Raw genomic sequence first — 18,667 nt, forward strand, 5'->3', positions numbered from 1 at the left:
CACGACATGTGGGAATTTAGTAGTGTGGCCTGTGGGGCATTGGCTGTGTATTTGCGCTTGCGTTCCAAGGACTGGGGTATGGACAACTGAACGCTGCGCTGGGACAAGAACGTGGACATGCTTCCTAATGCTGCTTCTTGAGACTGTGCAATGACAGGTGCAGGGCAGGAGGCATCTTCTCATGCACCATGGACAGGGGATTGGCTTGCATGCACAACAGCGGAAGAAGCAGTGGGGCCACCCACAGACACTGTTCCTGGACCCTGTGCTTCAGCCCACAAAGTCGGGTGCTTTGCTGCCATGTACCTGATCATGCTGGTGGTGGTCAGGCTGGTCGTTTTGCCACCCCTGCTGATGCTGGGCTGGCAGGTGGTGCAAATGGCCTTTTTGGGGTTATCGGCAGAGTCTTTAAAAAACAACCAGACTCGGGAAGCACTAACAGTTGTACTGGCAACTTCCTTCGTGTTGGTGTTACGGGGAACGGTTGTCTACCTTCTTTCTGCGGCCACCACACTTCTTCTTCCTGCCTGTTGGGGTGCTCTGCCTCCCTCCCCCTGTGTGCTGCTCTCCTCGCTCTGCATATCCTCTTGCCAGGTTAGGTCAGTTACTATATCATCCACTATCTCGTCTTCCACTTCCGCACTCTGGTCTTCCTCCTGACTTTCTGGCAATTGTGTCTCATCATCGTCCACCTCTTGTGACATTTTCCCACCATCGCCTTCGTGGGATCGTGGCTGCTCAAATATTTGGGCATTGCTACATGCGATCTCCTCTTGCCCCGCTTCAAGTGGACCGGGCGAGAGGCCCGAATCTATAAATGAAAAAGTGAACAGCTCTTCGGAGTGTCTAAGTGTGGAATCAGTTGTCTCTGTGCACTCGGCATGGTGGCAGGAAGGACGTTCAGGGTGAGGAATATGCGGTCCAGACTCACAGCTACTGAGACTTGACCATGTGGAAGACAAGGTGGTGGTGGTGGAGGCTAAGTGACTGGAAGCATTAAGTGCTATCCAACCAATAACCTTTTCACACTGCTCTGTGTTCAGTAGTGGTGTTCTGCAGTCCCCTATTAATTGGGACAGGAAGGTCGAGTTTTAAATACCTGGCCTGTAGGTAACTATTTTGAACAGCAAACTGGTGTCAATTGCTTGACTGACACACTGAAACAAATTTTTAATGGAGGCCAGAAATGGCAGTATTTTCTGAAAACATATATGTAATCCGTGTGACTTAGAAAACATAGTTTTACATATCTGGCCTGTAGGTAACTATTTTGAACAGGAAACTGGTGTCAATTGCTTCACTGACACACTGAAACAAATTTTTAATGTTGGGCATGAATGTTATACAATAATAAAGAAATTGACAAAATATCAAAATACATGAAAATGTATTATACTTTTATTAGAAGCTACATAGCAAAGGAGTAAGGAGCACATTCTTATGGAGTAATTGGGGAAAACTAGGGACTTGTGTCCCAAGACTGTGACTAATTCAACACTTATGCATGGTAAACCATTTCTTGGCGCATCTTCAGGCTGCAATCATTCAAAGCTGATACATAAAAGATTAGTTGAGTTCTCCAAAAGCACAGATAAATGGCAATTCAGTTTGGCAGTTGAGAGAGTACCACTTGCCAGCTGAAAGATAAAATAAAGATAAGGTCAAAGGGATTGTCTCATGTTGTTAAAGGGATTGTCCTGTTTTTTTAATTTCATTTCATTCATGGCTTCGCTCATTGAGTAGTGTAGTCAGAATGTGGCCAGGTGTGTGCATATCGCATACTTGCGATTAGATGACCTCTTGGTCTCGCTGTTGGCACCAGAGAATCCTCACAGTGCACAATGTGAAGATCCTCAAGTCTGCAGTCACTTTATGTGACTGTAGACTTTCATGATAAGCCTGGACAGCCTCCTTAAATGAGCAAAATAGCAAAAGACTAGTCAAAAACAGCAACTTTGCAATTTACCTCTCTATTCTTAAGAACCAGTAATGTTATATTTTACCACTCATTGCCTGAGTTACCAGCTACTACTGCGGCCTACCAGCAGTGTCTGGTCTCTTAGGCAAGGAGTGCAAGCTTGCAAGGTCTTTTCTGTACAGGCTGCAAGTTCTGTTCTGTAGCTGGTCAGATGGCTGGAGCTGGACACCTAAAGTGCCCCCACTCTCCTCCGTCTGTTGCAGACACAAATCGGCTTCTGCTTGCAGCATTGGAGAGGGCACAGTTAGGACAAGCAGTGCTGCCAAGTCGCTGCTCCAGACTGTCAATTTTCAGGAGTGCACCTAGCAAGTAAGAAGCTTGGAGACTGGTGAGTAGGGCATTGCTGAAGCGAAAACCCTTTTAACATTTTAAGGGCGGATCCAATTTTCTTTTACAATTTCATTTTTCCCTTCCCTTTTTCTGAGAGCCATAACTTTTTAATTTTCTTTTGACGTAGCTTTATGGGGACTCGTTTTTGAGCAGTACAACATTAAATTTTGAATAACACCATCCATTTTAATGTATGGGAAAATGGGAAAAAAGATTCCAAGTGTGGTGAAATTGTGAAAAAAGAAATGCAATTCCACCATGGAATGTTTTTGTTTTCGTGACATTCATTTTATGGTAAAAATGATTCTCCAGGTCAGTATGATTATTTATCCACACATTGTAACATGATTAATGGGAAGATTAGTCTGGGGAAAACAACTCCCCCAAGACTAGTCACCCACTAATATTGCAACTGCAGCTATAAAATAGATATTAGGCATATGCAGAAATCAATGAGTTACTAAAAGGGCTCGTAAGGAAGGATATTAAGGGATCAATAAATACATGGTGGCGGTTTGGAGGGCCTGGAGAAGTTGTCTGGTTCCCTTTAAATAGTAAAATGAATGGTGTCAAGTAAAAATGTAAGTCATCCCGCAAAAAACAAGCCCTTGTTCTTCTATGCTTATGGAAAAATTAATATGTTATGGCTTTTAAAGAAGAGGAGGAAAAAAAAAGAATGTACATAAATGAAAATTGGCCGCATCCTTAATGGGTTAAGGAGTTTAACCCTAGAACGCATACCTGGGGCCTCGCAGGCCCGCCCTGTTAATTGTTTTCTATTTTCTGCAAGATTTCTTTAGTTAGAATTTTGAAACTCTAGGTATTCCTCAGGTATATAGTTGTTTGTCATTTCCAGTTGGTCATTTATTTATTATTTGCACACGGGACTAAAAGGCCCCAGGTATGTGAAAGTGTAGATTTTTATGGTCATGCGTTCTAGGGTGTTAAAAGAATAAGAAAAAATCTTGTGGAAAAAATGAATATTGTCGGCAAGGATGAAATAGGGAAATGTCAGGCTAAGGCTATTTCAATGGTAAAAAGTCCCCAAATTAAAGGGGTTATCCGCTCTCAATCGATAGTTCTGCAGTCACTTTGTGAGACTGCAGACTTTTGAATCCCCCCATAGCATGCACTGTGTGCTGCGAGGATTCGCCGGTTTCTGAGCCCGGACTGGCGGGTACAATCGTGTTATGCATGCTCCCGGCCAGGGCTCATTTAGTGGGCGCGGCCTCACTCCATATGGGGCCTCACGCCCCATCCATTCCTGTGCGGCCGTCCAGTGGACGAGGGTGTCTAGTGGGCTTTGCCTCGTTCAATAGATGTGTATGGAGCTAGGCCGCGCCCACTAGATGGGCCCTGGCTGGGAGTATGCATAACGAATATGTACCGACTGGTTCCAGCTGAGAAACCGGCGAATCCCCTGCAGTGCACAGTGCATGCTCTGGGGGGATTCATAAGTCTGCAGTCACATAGAGTGACTGCAGACTTATCAAATTACACTGGACAACCCCTTTAAGAGAAATTAGCCTCTCTGCACATCGTCTAACCTCACACTGCATTAAATATCTAATGTGTCCAACGTACAGTGACCGAGCAGAACCCCACAGACTCAATACAGAAAGGTATAGAATAACCATGGGAAAATAAATCTAAATGATAAAAATATGGTCACGGTCATTTTTTACTGTACTTACAGTTTATATTCATGGCAACACACCATCGTCCGCTGGATTTGCGTTGTTTAGCAGCGAAGTTGGTATAACTCCATTTGGTTCCATCAATATTCCAGTATGAGCGACGCTAGAAAGGAAGTGATGTTTCATTACTTCCAAATGCTGTATGTGGGAGTCAGAGGCTCATTCACACTCATCTGGGCCCAGGGGCAGGAAGGGTCAGGGGCTTCTCCCGAGAGAATACAACTTTCTTGCTTTATAATCTGTCTTGAAATTAATGGAGCTGAAGGAATCTACATACATATTACTCATCTCCTAGTGGTGACTGCAGGCGGATAGGATTTTATAACTCTGCATAAATAAAATGGAACCACAGGCCCCACATAGAAATATGATATGGTTCCACTGTGGGAGCCATAATGCTGTAAGCAATGCCGTAGTGCCCAAGCTGCCAGTTTACCTCTAAGGGTTTTCACGGGCAGGTGCAAAACAGTCATGTCTGGCTCCTGCTATGCCCATATCTATTTTGACATCTGCTGACATATAGTAAAGTCAGCTACAAGAGTTAGGGTCCATCTCAATTGGATACACCTTGTCGTGATGGAATGGCTCTTACACTCTTTTGATCAAAATTGTGTCAAGTGAGTTTAAGCATCCTATGTTATTTACATGTACTATTACTATTTATTTACTTCCTGCAGGGTATTTGCTCCTTATCTTAGGTTTTGTCTGTTAAATGGCCACAGTGTGAATATGCACCTACACATTGCCCTTATACCAGCATGTGATCCGGCTCATTTCATTGGTTTTGTGTTAACTTTTTGTACATATAGGGCCTTGCCTCCTTCCCCCTTTTGGGCTGTGCATTTTGTGTATATAGCTGTCCACGGGCAGATGTGACACAGTCAGGTCTGGGTCCTGCTCTGCCCCTGTCTATTTTGAGGTCTGCTGAAACACAGCGAGGTGAACTACAAGAGTTAGGGTTCATCCTGATTGGGTACACCTTGTCGTGGTAGGATGATTTTTCAGGTCTTGTGATCAAAATAGTGTCAATTACGCACCCAATGTTATTTCCATATACTATTACTATTTATTTACTGAAGGGTTTTTGCTCATTTTGTTTTTATTTTAGCTTTTATCTCTAAGGTTATGTACAAATGACCTTCTTTAGATGCCGGTGTACCTGCATAAATTAGATGCCAGCAGTGTTTTCCCTAAAGCGTCTTCCATGTCGTCTTAGTAATTTTTGCCGTGGCTTTATCATCAGCATTTTTTTTTTCATATATAACATACAGTAATGGCAGAAGATGTCTGAGAGTGGACAGGTCAATTCATTTAACCACTTTATGACTTTCGAAGCTTAAAGGGGTTTTCCCACGAACAAAAGTTAATTTTAATCCATAGATCTTGGAATGATAATAAGTTCCATAATTGTATGTGTTTAAAAAAAATGTTCCTGTGCTGAGATAATCTTATAAATATGCCCCTGTATAATGGCTGTATCTGACTGTGCACGGACACGGTCTGATCATACCACAGCTCCTGGGCAGGGGAGGAAGCAAAAGAGTATACAGACATTACAGCAGGGGATCACAGCTGATTCTTACTTTGAAGTAAAACATTGTTTAAAAACAGGCAGTGAAATATTTTACCTCACAAAAAGAATCAGCTGTGATCCCATGATGTAATATCTGTATACTCCTTTGTCGTCCCCCCCCGCCCAGGAGCTGTGGTATGACCAGACCGTGTTCCATACGGGAATTGGATGTTTCGCCCCCCAGCTGTTCGCCCCCAGCAATTCGCCCCCAGGTACATTTCGCTCCCGCACATTTCGTCCCCAGCATTTGGCCCCCACGATGTTTTGCCCCCGCACATCTCACCCCCCGCACATATCGCCCCCAGTTCGCCCCCGTGTGGGGGCGAAATGTGCGGGGGCGAATCTTCCTGGGGGCGAAATGATAGGGGCGAAATGTGCGGGGGCGAAAAATGTACCTGGGGGCGAACAGATGGGGGCGAACTGCTGAGGGCAAATTGCTAGGGGCGAACTGCTGGGGGCAAAACTTCCTATAACCGTTCCGTACACAGTCAGACACAGCCATTACACAGGGGAACATTGATATGATTATCTCAGCACAGGAACATTTTATTTAAACACATCCAATTGTGGAAGTTATTATTATTCCAAGATACATTGATTAAAATCAACTTTCTTTCATGGGAAAACCCCTTTAAAGCCCCTTTATAAGAAGTGAAAATAGATGGAACATACTGTATGCATAGCAAGTTGTTTTGACATTGCAATGCATTACATTAATTATTTTTGGACCATTTTTAGCTTTAATTTATGCGGCTTCCAGATGTAAGGCGTTGTCGGCACATACCCTAAAAACAGCCTATCATGCAAAAGCTGCGCATTTCACGGCCTACAAAGATGCTATGTGTCCCATAGGTAGGAAAAACAGATAGTCTCAGGCCTTCCTGTTCCCAGATGGTGGGATGTAATGGCTTTGTCAAGCCCTAGTTGGGTGTCCCATATTAAACCTTCCCATGAGGTCCTAAAGAAATTATGATTCATTGGAAGGTCCCATAAGTATAGGAAATGTTGGTAGGATGTGATGCCATTGTCAAGCCCTAATATAATGTCCCAAAGTGGTGTATTTCAAAGCTTGTGGCCCCAAAGTGACCATTTTGGCCCCAAAACCCATTGCCTGGTTGCACCTGCAACCTTTGCACCTATTATAGTTAGGCCATTGCTGTCCCATATTAAATCTATCTATGCAACTCAAGGAAATAACATGACTCATTGCTATAAGTGTGGAAAATGTTGATGTACTTACTGTTTTCTTCTTCCAAATACCAATCCAAACATAGCTGGAATTTTTAACAATTCCTCTTAGGAATCTTTGTAGATAACTATTTATTTTACTGCTATGGATGGAGCTCAGATCACCTCTCCAGTTACGACAGACACGCTATGAAAGAAAAATGAATAGAAAAGGTTAATCTTGTATTATCATACTAATATCTATAATATAACCGGGGATACGTGTCTCTGTCTGAAGCTTTTATAGACTGCGCATGTGTAACGCGCAGTCTGGCTCCAGACAGAAGCAGGCATCCAGCCATTACCGGTAAGAGGAGGTGCATGGCGCCGGAGATCGCGGGATGCGTAGGCACTGAACGCATACGATCTCCAGCGCCATACTTACATACCTGACCAGGAGGAGCGTTGCCGCGGCGCCTCTCTTCGCCAGAGACCGGTGCAGGAGTGAGGCGTTGGATCGGTGCATGCGCATAGTGCTTTCTGGCGCCATTTTACTGAAGACACATTTGCAGTGTGTCTTCAGCAAAGACACTCCTCCCCCGGCCTCCGGCAGAACAGGATGCAGCAGCGCTGGAGCACGGAGAAGAAAGGTGAGTATAAGTGTTTATTTTTTTGTATGTGTGTACAGCGTGAAAGGGATGAGGGGGCCACACATACCAGGATTGGGGGGTGAGGGGACCACACATACCAGGATTGGGGGGTGAGGGGACCATGCATACCAGGATTGGGTGGTGAGGGGTGCCATACATACCAGGATTGGGGGGTGAGGGGTACCACACATACCAGGATTGGGGGGTGAGGGGACCACGCATACCAGGATTGATGGGTGAGGGGACCATGCATACCAGGATTGGGGGATGAGGGGGCCACACATACCAGGATTGGGGGGTGAGGGGACCATACATACCAGGATTGGGGGGTAAGGGGTACCACACATATCAGGATTGGGGGGTGAGGGTGCCATGCATACCAGGATTGGGGATGAGGGGTGCCATGCATACCAGGATTGGGGGTGAGGGGTGCCATGCATACCAGGATAGTATGGTGGAGACAGGATTGGGGAGCACAAATACCAGGATGGGGGTAGCACAAATACCAGGATGGGTGCAGCACATACCAGCATGGGAGACCATATACCAATAAAAATGCTTGCCACCCGGGCGTAGAACGGGTTCAATAGATAGTAGTTATATAATGGTGTACGTGTGTGTATAACATGGAGGATAAGGCTTCTTCTGTTGCTTGAAGAGATCCTTGACGGGAATGTGTCAGCAGAAAATAACAGTTTGAAGAGTTTGTCACCTGGGTTTTTGCTGGTTTTGAGAAAGTCACTGTTATATCTGCAGCTAGTCCTTTCAATGATGAGCTTTTGCTCTGTAGTCCTCGGTATTTATGATCTCCGACTATTTTCTCCTCCCACCACTGATTGACAGTTTCAGCTACTGCACTGTAAAATCAGAAAGCTGTCAATCAATGCCATTGGTGGGGTTAAACAGAACTTTTCACTGAGAGGACTAGCAGAGCTGCAGAACATAAACAGATTTTATCAAAACTACAGGAAAGAGCCAAGTAAGTGTCACACAACTACAGTTACTGTCTTTGTGCCTAAATTACAGTGGTATATAAAAGTTTGGGCACGCCTGGTCAAAATTACTGTTATTGTGAACAGTTAAACAAATGGAAGATGAAATGATCTCCAAAAGGACTGACGGTAAAGATGACACATTTCCTTTGTATTTTAAGCAAAAAAAAAATCTATTGTAATTTTTTACATTTTAAAAATTACAAAAAGAAAAATGGGCTGATGCAAAAGTTTTGGCACCATTGGAGACCTTAATTAGCCTGTTAGGGTTATGGCTTGTTCACCATCATTGTTAAGAAAGGCCAGGTGACGTAAATTTCCCAGCTTTATAAAAATCCAGCCTCCTCTAACCTTGTGCCATAACACAGCAGCCTTGGGTTCTTCTAAGCAGCTGACTAGTATCCTGAAAATGGTGCAGGCCCACAAAGCAGGGGAAGGCTATAAGAAGATAGCAATTCATCTTCAAGTTGCCCTTTCATCAGTTTGAAATGTAATTAAGAAATGGCAGTTAACAACAACAGTGGAGGTCAAGATAAGGTCTAGTAGACCAAGCAAAATTTCAGTTGGAGCTGATCGTAGGATTGCTAGAGAGACAAATCAGAAACTGTGCTTGACTGCAAAAGACCGTCAGAAAAATTTAGCAGACTCTGGAGTTGTAGTACATTGTTCTACTGTTCAGAGACATCTGCATAAATATGGCCTTCATGGAATAGTCATCAGACGAATACGTCTCCTGTGTTCTCACTGTAAAATAAAGCGCCAGAAGTATGCAAAAGAACATCTAAACAAGCCTGATGTATTTTATAAACAAGTCCTGTGTAATTATGAGGTTAAAATAGAACTCTTTGGCCACAATGATTAAAGTTATGTGTGAAGACAAAATGGGCACAGAATTTCAGGAAAAGAACATCTAGCCAACCATTAAGCATGGGGGTGTATCAATCATACTTTAAGGTTGTATAGCAGCCAATGACATGGGGAACATTTCATGGGTAAAGAGAAAAATGGATTCAAAGAAATTTAAAGAAATTCTTGATGCAAACATAACACCATCTGTAAAAACGCTGAAGTTGAAAATAGGATGGCTTCAGCAGATGGATAATGATCATAAATACATGTCAAAATCCACAATACACTACCTCAAAAAGCACAAGCTGAAGGTTTTACAATGGCCCTCACAGTCCCCTCATCTGAACATCATTGAAAATCTGTGGCTAGACTTCAAAATAGTAGTGCATGCAAGATGACCCAGGAATCTCACAGAACTGGAAGAAATTTCCAAGGAAGAATGGATGAAAATCCCTCAAACAAGAACTGAAAGACTCTTGGCTGGCTACAAAAAGCATTTACAAGTTGTGATACTTGCAAAAGCAGGTGCTATTAGGTACTAACCATGCAGGATGCCCAAGTTTTGCATCAGCCCATTTTCCTTTGTGCAATTTTTCTAATGTAAAAAAATGACTATATATATATATATATATATATATATATATATATATATATATATATATACACTGTGTGCAGAATTATTAGGCAAATGAGTATTTTGATCACGATACTTTTTACACATTTTGTCCTACTCTAAGCTGCATAGGCTTGAGAGCCAACTACCAATTAAGTAAATTTGGTGATGTGCATCTGTAATGAGGAGGGGTGTTGACTAATGACATCAACACCCTATATAAGGTGTGCTTAATTATTAGGCAACTTCCTTTCCTTTGGCAAAATGAGTCAGAAGAGAGATTTGACGGGCTCTGAAAAGTCCAAAATTGTGAGATGTCTTGCAGAGGGATGCAGCAGTCTTGAAATTTCCAAACTTTTGAAGCGTGATCACAGAACAGTCAAGCGTTTCATGGCAAATAGCCAACAGGGTCGCAAGAAGCATGTTGGCCAAAAAAGGCGCAAAATAACTGCCCATGAATTGAGGAAAATCAAGCGTGAAGCTGCCAAGATGCCATTCGCCACCAGTTTTGCCATATTTCAGAGCTGCAACGTTACTGGAGTATCAAAAAGCACAAAGTGTGCGATACTCAGGGACATGGCCAAGGTAAGGAAGGATGAAAAATGACCACCTTTGAACAAGAAACATAAGATTAAACGTCAAGAATGGGCCAAGAAATATCTTAAGACTGATTTTTCAAAGGTTTATGGACTGATGAAATGAGAGTGACTCTTGATGGGCCAGATGGATGGGCCAGAGGCTGGATCAGTAAAGGGCAGAGAGCTCCACTCCGACTCAGACGCCAGCAAGGTGGAGGTGGGGTACTGGTATGGGCTGGTAACATCAAAGATGAACTTGTGGGACCTTTTCGGGTTGAGGATGGAGTGAAGCTCAACTCCCAGACCTACTGCCAGTTTCTGGAAGACAACTTCTTCAAGCAGTGGTACAGGAAGAAGTCGGTATCGTTCAAGAAAAACATGATTTTCATGCAGGACAATGCTCCATCGCATGCATCCAACTACTCCACAGCGTGGCTGGCCAGTAAAGGTCTAAAAGAAGAAAAAATAATGACATGGCCCCCTTGTTCACCTGATCTGAACCCCATAGAGAACCTGTGGTACATAATAAAATGTGAGATCTACAGGGAGGGAAAACAGTACACCTCTCGGAACAGTGTCTGGGAGCCTGTGGTGGCTGCTGCACGCAATGTTGATCGAAAACAGATCAAGCACTGACAGAATCTATGGATGGAAGGCTAGTGAGTGTCATCATAAAGAAAGGTGGCTATATTGATCACTAATTTTTTTGGTTTTTGTTTTTGCATGTCAGAAATGTTTATTTCTAAATTTTGTGCACTGATATTGGTTTACCTGGTGAAAATAAACAAGTGAGATGGGATTATATTTGTTTTTTATTAAGTTGCCTAATAATTCTGCACAGTAATAGTTACCTGCCCAAACAGATATCCTCCTAAGATAGCCAAATCTAAAAAAAACCCACTCCAACTTCCAAAACTATTAAGCTTGGATATTTATGAGTCTTTTGGGATGATTGAGAACATAGTTGTTGATCAATAATAAAAATAATACTCTAAAATACAACTTGTCTAATAATCCTGCACACAGTATGTATATATATATATATATATATATATATATATGTATATATATATATGTATATATATATATACATATATATATATATATACGTTTGTTTTGCCTAAAATACAAAGGAAATGTTTCTTCTTTAACGTTAGCCCTTTTAGAGACTATTTCATCTTTAACTTGCTTATCTGTTCACAAATACAGTAATTTGACCAGGGGTGCCCAAACTTTTACATGCCATTGTATGCTGCTCTCAGGTTGGTAAGAATACATTTGATGACAGATTCCATTTAAATAATTTTTTGTTAAAGCAGCTCTGACAGCAGATTTATTCTGTCTGACCCACAGGCAGCCGGAATCAGACACTGGTTGCACTATTGCACTTAATGGGGTGGGGACAAATCAGCAAGGGACATGACTCAGATTAGTCAGCCAAGACACAAAGTCCACTACTAGATTTTCAACTGATATTTGCTTTCAAACTCTGCAGTGTAAAACATACCTGGCTGCCATCGCGCAAACAGTGACTGATTCATGTTGCCCATGGTTTAACTGCAATATGGCATGGGGCTGTACCCATGAGCGAGGTACTCATCTGTTGCACCTCGGTACGATACATGAAAGTGGGGGTCCTGGCTGGTTGTGTGAACTTATGCTGTGAGGGTGCTACGAGTGTGAAGGCCTCATGTAACCGATGTTGCTGGTTTGCTAGGACCGGATGTTTCACAGTTCAGTGAAGGAGACCATCATTCAAAAATAAACTTTTTACTTAAGGGGAACTTGATAGGAAATATATACAAGAGATAGCGGGTACACAGTCTTAGGAACGTTTCTTTTACAACTTGAAGCATTTTACACACAGATTCTTTTCTTTCCTTTTCTCTATTGTTCTCTATCTTCAACTTTCCTTCCGTATTCAATGTAAATCTATGAGAGTCTTGTTCTGGCTTTCGTAGACTTGTATTGAGAGCGTATGACGTAGCTTCTGAGTTCCAGCCAACTCAGAAGCTGCGCTCTCAAGATGGCGCCGAGATTGGACTAGCGCCAAAAAACGGTGAAGACGCCGGAGGGTGAGTATATGACCAGGGGCAGAGGGCTTACATTTAAAGCACCACTCCAATGGTGAAGAAAAACTAAATGCTTGAGTGGTGCTTTAAACAGTAAGGCCACGGCCCCACTATCAGTATTCAGTCAGTATTTTTTCTCAGGAGTGGGAGCCAAAATCCATTGAGGAACAATCAGAGAAAAGGTATAATAGCAACAAGTCACCAATTCTGCATTTATCACCCACTTCTGGTTTTGGCTCCCTCTCCTGAGAAAGAATACTGACCAAATACTGATAGTGGGGCCGTGGCCTAACCGTCGTTTAAATTTGATCGGCTCAGCTGTCATGTGCCCCTAACAGGAATCGTGATCAACCTGCAGCTGTTAACACATTAAATGCCGATGTCAATCTCTGACAGCGGCATTTAACATGGCAGTTCTGGAAGCGCGTCACTAATCCCGCCCATTGGTGCCCGTGTCACATGACCGTGGGTCATGGGTTGGCAAGACAATCCGGGGTCTGCAGAAGACCCCTGCGGTTGTCATTGCCGGGATGCTATAAGCGCCTTGTAGCGGTAAGCGCTCATAGCAAGTGTGCATTTTTGCTACACATGTGTAGCACAAGCAATCAGATGATTGCAGCTTCATGTCTCCCATGGAGACTATTGAAGCCAGTGAAAAATTTTTTTTTAAAAATATTTAAAAAATAAAAAATGCTTAAAAGTTCAAATCACCCTCCTTTCGCCCCCATTCAAAATAAAACAATTAAAAAAATCAAATACACACATATTTGGTATCACCGTGTTCAGAATTGCCCGATCTATCGAAAAAAAAAATAATTAATCCGATCGGTAAACGGCATAACGAGAAAAAAAATCAAAATGCCAGAAATAATTTTTTTTGGTCGCCACAACATTGCAATGAAATGCAATAACGGGAGATAAAAAATTTCTATCTACCCCAAGATGGTATCAATAAAAATGTCAGCTTGGTGCACAAAAAATAAGCCCTCACCCGGCCCCACATTCCAAAAAATTGAGACGCTACAAGTCTCGGAATATGGTGACATTTTAAAAAAACAACAAACTTTAGATTTTGTTTTCACTACTTAAATAAAGAAGAACCTATACATGTTTGGTATCTACGAACTCGAAATGACCTGGAGAATTATAATGGCAGGTCAGCTTTAGCATTCAGTGGACATGGTAAAAAAAACAACTGTGGAATTGCACTTTTTTTGCAGTTTCACCGTAGTTGGAATTTTTTCCCATTTTCCAGTACACAATATGGTAAAACCAGTGGTGTCGTTCAAAAGTACAACTCAACCCGCAAAAAATAAGCCCTCACACAGCCATATTGACTGAAACATAAAAAAGTTATGACACTGGGAAGAAGAGGAGCAAAAAACAAAAACACAAAAAATTCAAGAACGTCAAAATTAATCTCTGCAAACTCACAAAAAGTACTGTAAGAAATGGTCAAAAAGTCACAACTATCCCAATATGTATCAATAAAAATGTTATCTCGACTTGCAAAAAATAAGCCATCACACAGCTCCTTGAAATTTTTTTTACCACTAAAATAATAAAAAAATTGGACAAGTTTGGTATCACTGTAATCACATTGATGATGAGAATCTTTCTGCCAGGTTATTTTTACCACACAACGTACGCTGTAAAAACAAGTCCCAAAAAACAACGTAAAAATTGCATTTTTGTTGCAATTTGTCCCCACTTGGAATTTTTTCCCTATTTGCATTACACTATTGTGACACCCCAGGGGTCAGGTTGACACAGTGGCATTGCCTCCCTCACAAGAGGTGATGCCATGCCTGGAAGCAAGGAGGGGTCCCCTAGTCAGGTTTACTAGCATAGAACACTTCCCTGGCTCCAGACCAGCAAGGGGAGCTCCTCCCCATAGCAACTGGTATCTGGAGGCAGGGTTAGTAAGAGTGATTTGAGAGGAGTTAGAGGACAACGAGGAAGGACCTGGGGAGTGGAGCTGTAAGCTAGCTCACCTCAGAGGAGAGAAACGCAGAAGAACCGGACACCGGAGTCCGAGGTTGTGGGGCACTGAAGGCCCAGCAGCAGAAACCAGAGGGCAGAAGACTGCAGGTCTCCTGGCCCCATCAGACGCCCGGAGGCTCAGCAGCACCGCAGGGCCCAACACCACCACATGGGAGCGACACTCCAGGAAGGCCCGAGCTGCCTGTCATACGGGTGAGGAAATAGACGTTTTACTCAGGGACGAGGGCCGCAGAATGGCTACAAGCAGCAGGGCCAAAGAGATTAGCGCAAAGGGAAGGCCTACAGCTTCACCTGGCGAGGTGGATTCCCAACTTGCTTCCAGGCTGCCTAGACCTCTACTACCACCTAGTACCCGTGCCCCGGTCTGCTTAACAACTGCAAGTAAAGATAAGAGGAAACCGCCATTAAGTTGTGGACTGGTCATTATCTGCGCCATCACCTGCACTACACTGCACAGCAACATCTATAACATCACCATTTCCTGCCCTGGGGCTAAGCTCTGCCTATGGAAAGCTGAACCAACTCTGCTGCGTCACCATCAGCTCCAGAGGATCTGCTCCGCAGCGGCGGCCCCATATAGCTGCATACCACAGGTGGCATCACGAACATTATCTCTTTAAAAACTTTATTCCCCTTTTGCTTTTGCCCTTTAATTGACTGCCCTGGGTCACAGACTGGGTCACTGCCACAGTGACATCCCCTAGCATCGACCGGCCCGGCTACCGAGTATCCCACGGCCCCAGGGGGCGCGTCACTATGTGGTAAAATGAATGATTCCATTCAATGGTACAACTCCTCCTGCAGACAACAAGCCCTCATACGTCTATGTGGACAGAAAAAAAGGTATAGGCTCTTGGATAAAAGGGAGGAATAAACTAAAACAAAAAATGGAAATTGGCCTCTGCAGGAAGGGGTTAAGGCCATTAATTAGTTATATGAACATACCGTGGCTCTGTAGAAGCGCCTAGGCCTAAAGAAAATATGGTAACTGCATGTTGCTTTATTAGGACAGGCAGCATCTTCTGCTTTTTCTGTAAAATCTGGCTCAATACAGTCACTTTCCTCATTTACAGACAAGTCTTCTTCATCCAACTCATTCTCATCATTGTATTCATCGTTGGCTACTCTAAGTAGCTGATCATCGATTTCCTGGGGATAATCTCCTGGAAACAAAAGACAAAAACATATATCATGAGTTGAGCTTCTTCTGTAGGCCTTATCACTCCTAAGGTCCATGTTCGGATGGTGTCTCAAGGCTCCCTTCTCCTAGATGTTTTCTATTGGAATGCTGTTGGTCTTTGACGCCTAGAATTGCATAAAAATTGCTAAATATATTTTTCAGAAGTCATATGGTAAACCTAGAGGGTGGCACTCACGTCTGACATCATTTATGAGAAATGCCAGGTACAATGGATATTGTACCGATAGTAATAATAGCATGTTTGCTGTAATCATTATTGGAATACAACTGGCCACAGTCAGAAAAGAACGATGGGTTTTTTTTGGGAGCAGTGCTCAATGTCCGTCAGATGCTGCAAAAGCAAATTGATTTTATGGTGTATGAAAAGAAACAAAACTGTGAAATAAATATATTGCCCCTTTATAAATCCCCAGTATGATTTTGCCTTGAATGTGAGGCAGAGTTTTGAGCTCCATATTATCGCTTTCCACAAGGAGAAATGTCACCCCTTAGATACGGTCTGACGCTTCTCACCCAGCCAAGCCAGAACTCACACTTTGCACTGACGATGGGCAGTACCCTGAAACACAGTGTCTGCAAATTGAGTTTCTGGTTCTGGCTTATATCCTAAGTCATGTGATAATGCTCGTTAAAGGGTCGATATTGACTTTTAGGATTGCTACTTCCTGTAGGTGGCACTAGTCCTCTTCCTCTCTGAAGAGACAATTTTCAGAGCTCTATATTAAAAAGTAAATAGAGCTGGATGTAAGTGAATAGCTACATGGGAAGCCTTCATCTTATTTTGCTTGGAAAAAACTACATCGGTGCTCTTAAAGGGATTCTGTCACCCGGTTTTTGGTACCTAATCTGAGAACAGTGTGATGTACTGGGCTGCTCAGTGTAGTTTTCATAAAATCACTGACTGTTTTATCAGCAGGAGATTATCACTGGAGGACCAGTGAGGCTGCTGCCATGTAGTTCTCCATATTCATGAAGTCTGTATAACTCCACTCACCACGAATTGGCAGCTTTCTGTGTACATTGTCCACTGTTACAGTGGTGTGAGTGGGGTTATGCAGAGCTCAATATTCTGAGAACTGCTAAATCTGCAGCAGATAAAACAGTGATTTTATCAAAATAACAGCAAACAATACATCGCTGGAACCAGGGTCTCTGCCCCTACATTATGCTGTCCTCAGATGGGGTAGTAAAAACCTGATGTCATACTGTATTCCCTTAAAAGGGTTATTACCAAATATTACCAAAATAATCAAGTTATCCTCTAATCATAGGCTGGAGGATAACTGGCTGATTGCTGGGGGTCTGACCACTGGGACCCTCAGTGATCCCAAGATTGGAGCTCTGGCTCCTGAGAGCAGGGCTTGGGAGCACCACACTGAATAGAGCAGAGGTTCGTATACTCAACCTCCGCTCCACTAATTGTTAATCGGGCTGCCAAAGAAAGTAGATTGCCGTGTTTGTGTTTCTCTGGCACTCCCCTAGACAACAAATGGAGGCGATGTTGAGCATGAACATCTCCCTCCATTCATGAGGGGGCACAGAGCCTCATTCTTGGGGTTCCAGAGCCCTGATTGTGGGATCACTGATCAGCTGTAGCCTTCACTATTCTGTCAGAGTGGACACCCTATAACTCACCAGATTCTTGAGCCAAGGTGGTCCCCACCACAAGGAGCAGTAGAAGCTTCCACATGTCTTCGTATCTTCTCAACAATGTGATGGTCTTCTGCAGGTTTATTCTGATATTTCAGGTCTTCTCTTTTATATCTGGAATTTAGGAACTTGAAAGTCAAGATACATTACTCCATGAGGCTGATAAGAAGTTGGTGCAAAAAGCAGATAAAATCAGACGGAAATGATTGCTTAAGTTTAACTGTCTAACCAACCATATAACTCAAGTTTCTTAGTATTTTGTTGATTTGGATTGTTATCAGTTAAAATGTGTTACATTCATTTGCAATTATTCTAAAACAACATAATAACTGATCATCTAAATATTGTATTTAAGGGGGTAATAATTTATGGCACACGGTGTAGTATGCAATTAAAGGGATTGTCCGGCCTTAGGCTACACGTCTGCAGTCACTCTATGTGCAGGCACTGCGTGCTGCGAGGATTGTCTCATGCTGGTAGTGGAGGGCGGGTGACCTCAAGTATGCGATTTGCATACATGCGGCCATGTGCCTTCTAGAATATGGTTGGAATATTACTGGAAGTATGCAAATTGCATACTCGCGGTCATATAATTCCGGCGTCTGCACCAGAGAATCCTCACAGTGCACTTTACGCGCGATGTGAGAATTCACAAGTCTGCAGTCACATAAGGTGACTGCAGACTTGTGACCTAAGGCCAGACAACCACTTTAACGTTGGAAATAGGTGGTGATCCCACCTCTGGGACCTCCATTTATTAGGAGAATTACTCCAAACAAAGGAGTCAAAGATGTAATAGGGAAGTGACTGAACATTATTAGACTTATGGAAACAGCAGATTTTGCCTTTGCCATTTTTGGTCGCTGCATTTCACCCCCCACACCCCACCCCCACAAAAAAAATGCATCAAAATGTCACATTTTCCAAAAAAAATTAAACTAGAAAAGTCAGCTCTGTGCACAAAAAACAATCCCTCACAAGGCTCCATCGACGAAAAATAAAAGGGTTATGGCAACACAAAGACATTTTTTTTAAACAATATTTACATGATTAATATCACAGTAATTGACCTGATCAGGAGAATTATGATGCCCCGTTTTTTTTTTAATATCCCCCCAAAAGAACAATGGCGGAATTGTCTTTTTTTTCCTGCAATTTTAAGGCACTTGGAATTTTTTTCCCATTTTCCAGTACATTGAATTGTGAAATGAAGGTTGTCATTCGACCTACAACTCGTCCTCCAGAAAATGCCCTGCTGTAAAGCTCTCTGAGCAGAATGGGTTTACAAATGAGCACGGAGTAAGACTGAAGCA

At 42.9% G+C, this 18,667-nt stretch overlaps 1 protein-coding gene across 1 annotated transcript; it reads right to left on the minus strand.

Annotated features, from left to right (window-relative positions):
• Positions 1-1,376: 1,376 nt before the first annotated feature.
• On the minus strand, positions 1,377-17,496 carry LOC141271145 (proteoglycan 3-like). The gene is made up of 5 exons (XM_073681245.1): positions 17,340-17,496; positions 15,449-15,666; positions 6,819-6,953; positions 4,003-4,108; positions 1,377-1,637 (listed from the first exon to the last, which is right to left on the minus strand). The coding sequence occupies exons 1-5, from the start codon at positions 17,392-17,394 to the stop codon at positions 1,567-1,569; spliced, it is 585 nt and encodes a 194-aa protein (XP_073537346.1). The 5' UTR covers positions 17,395-17,496; the 3' UTR covers positions 1,377-1,566.
• Between the last annotated feature and the right edge of the window lie 1,171 nt (positions 17,497-18,667).

Source organism: Phyllobates terribilis, unplaced genomic scaffold (genome assembly GCF_046119375.1).
Source record: "Phyllobates terribilis strain yellow unplaced genomic scaffold, ASM4611937v1 Scaffold_5__5_contigs__length_657084704, whole genome shotgun sequence".
NCBI lineage: Eukaryota > Metazoa > Chordata > Amphibia > Anura > Dendrobatidae > Phyllobates > Phyllobates terribilis.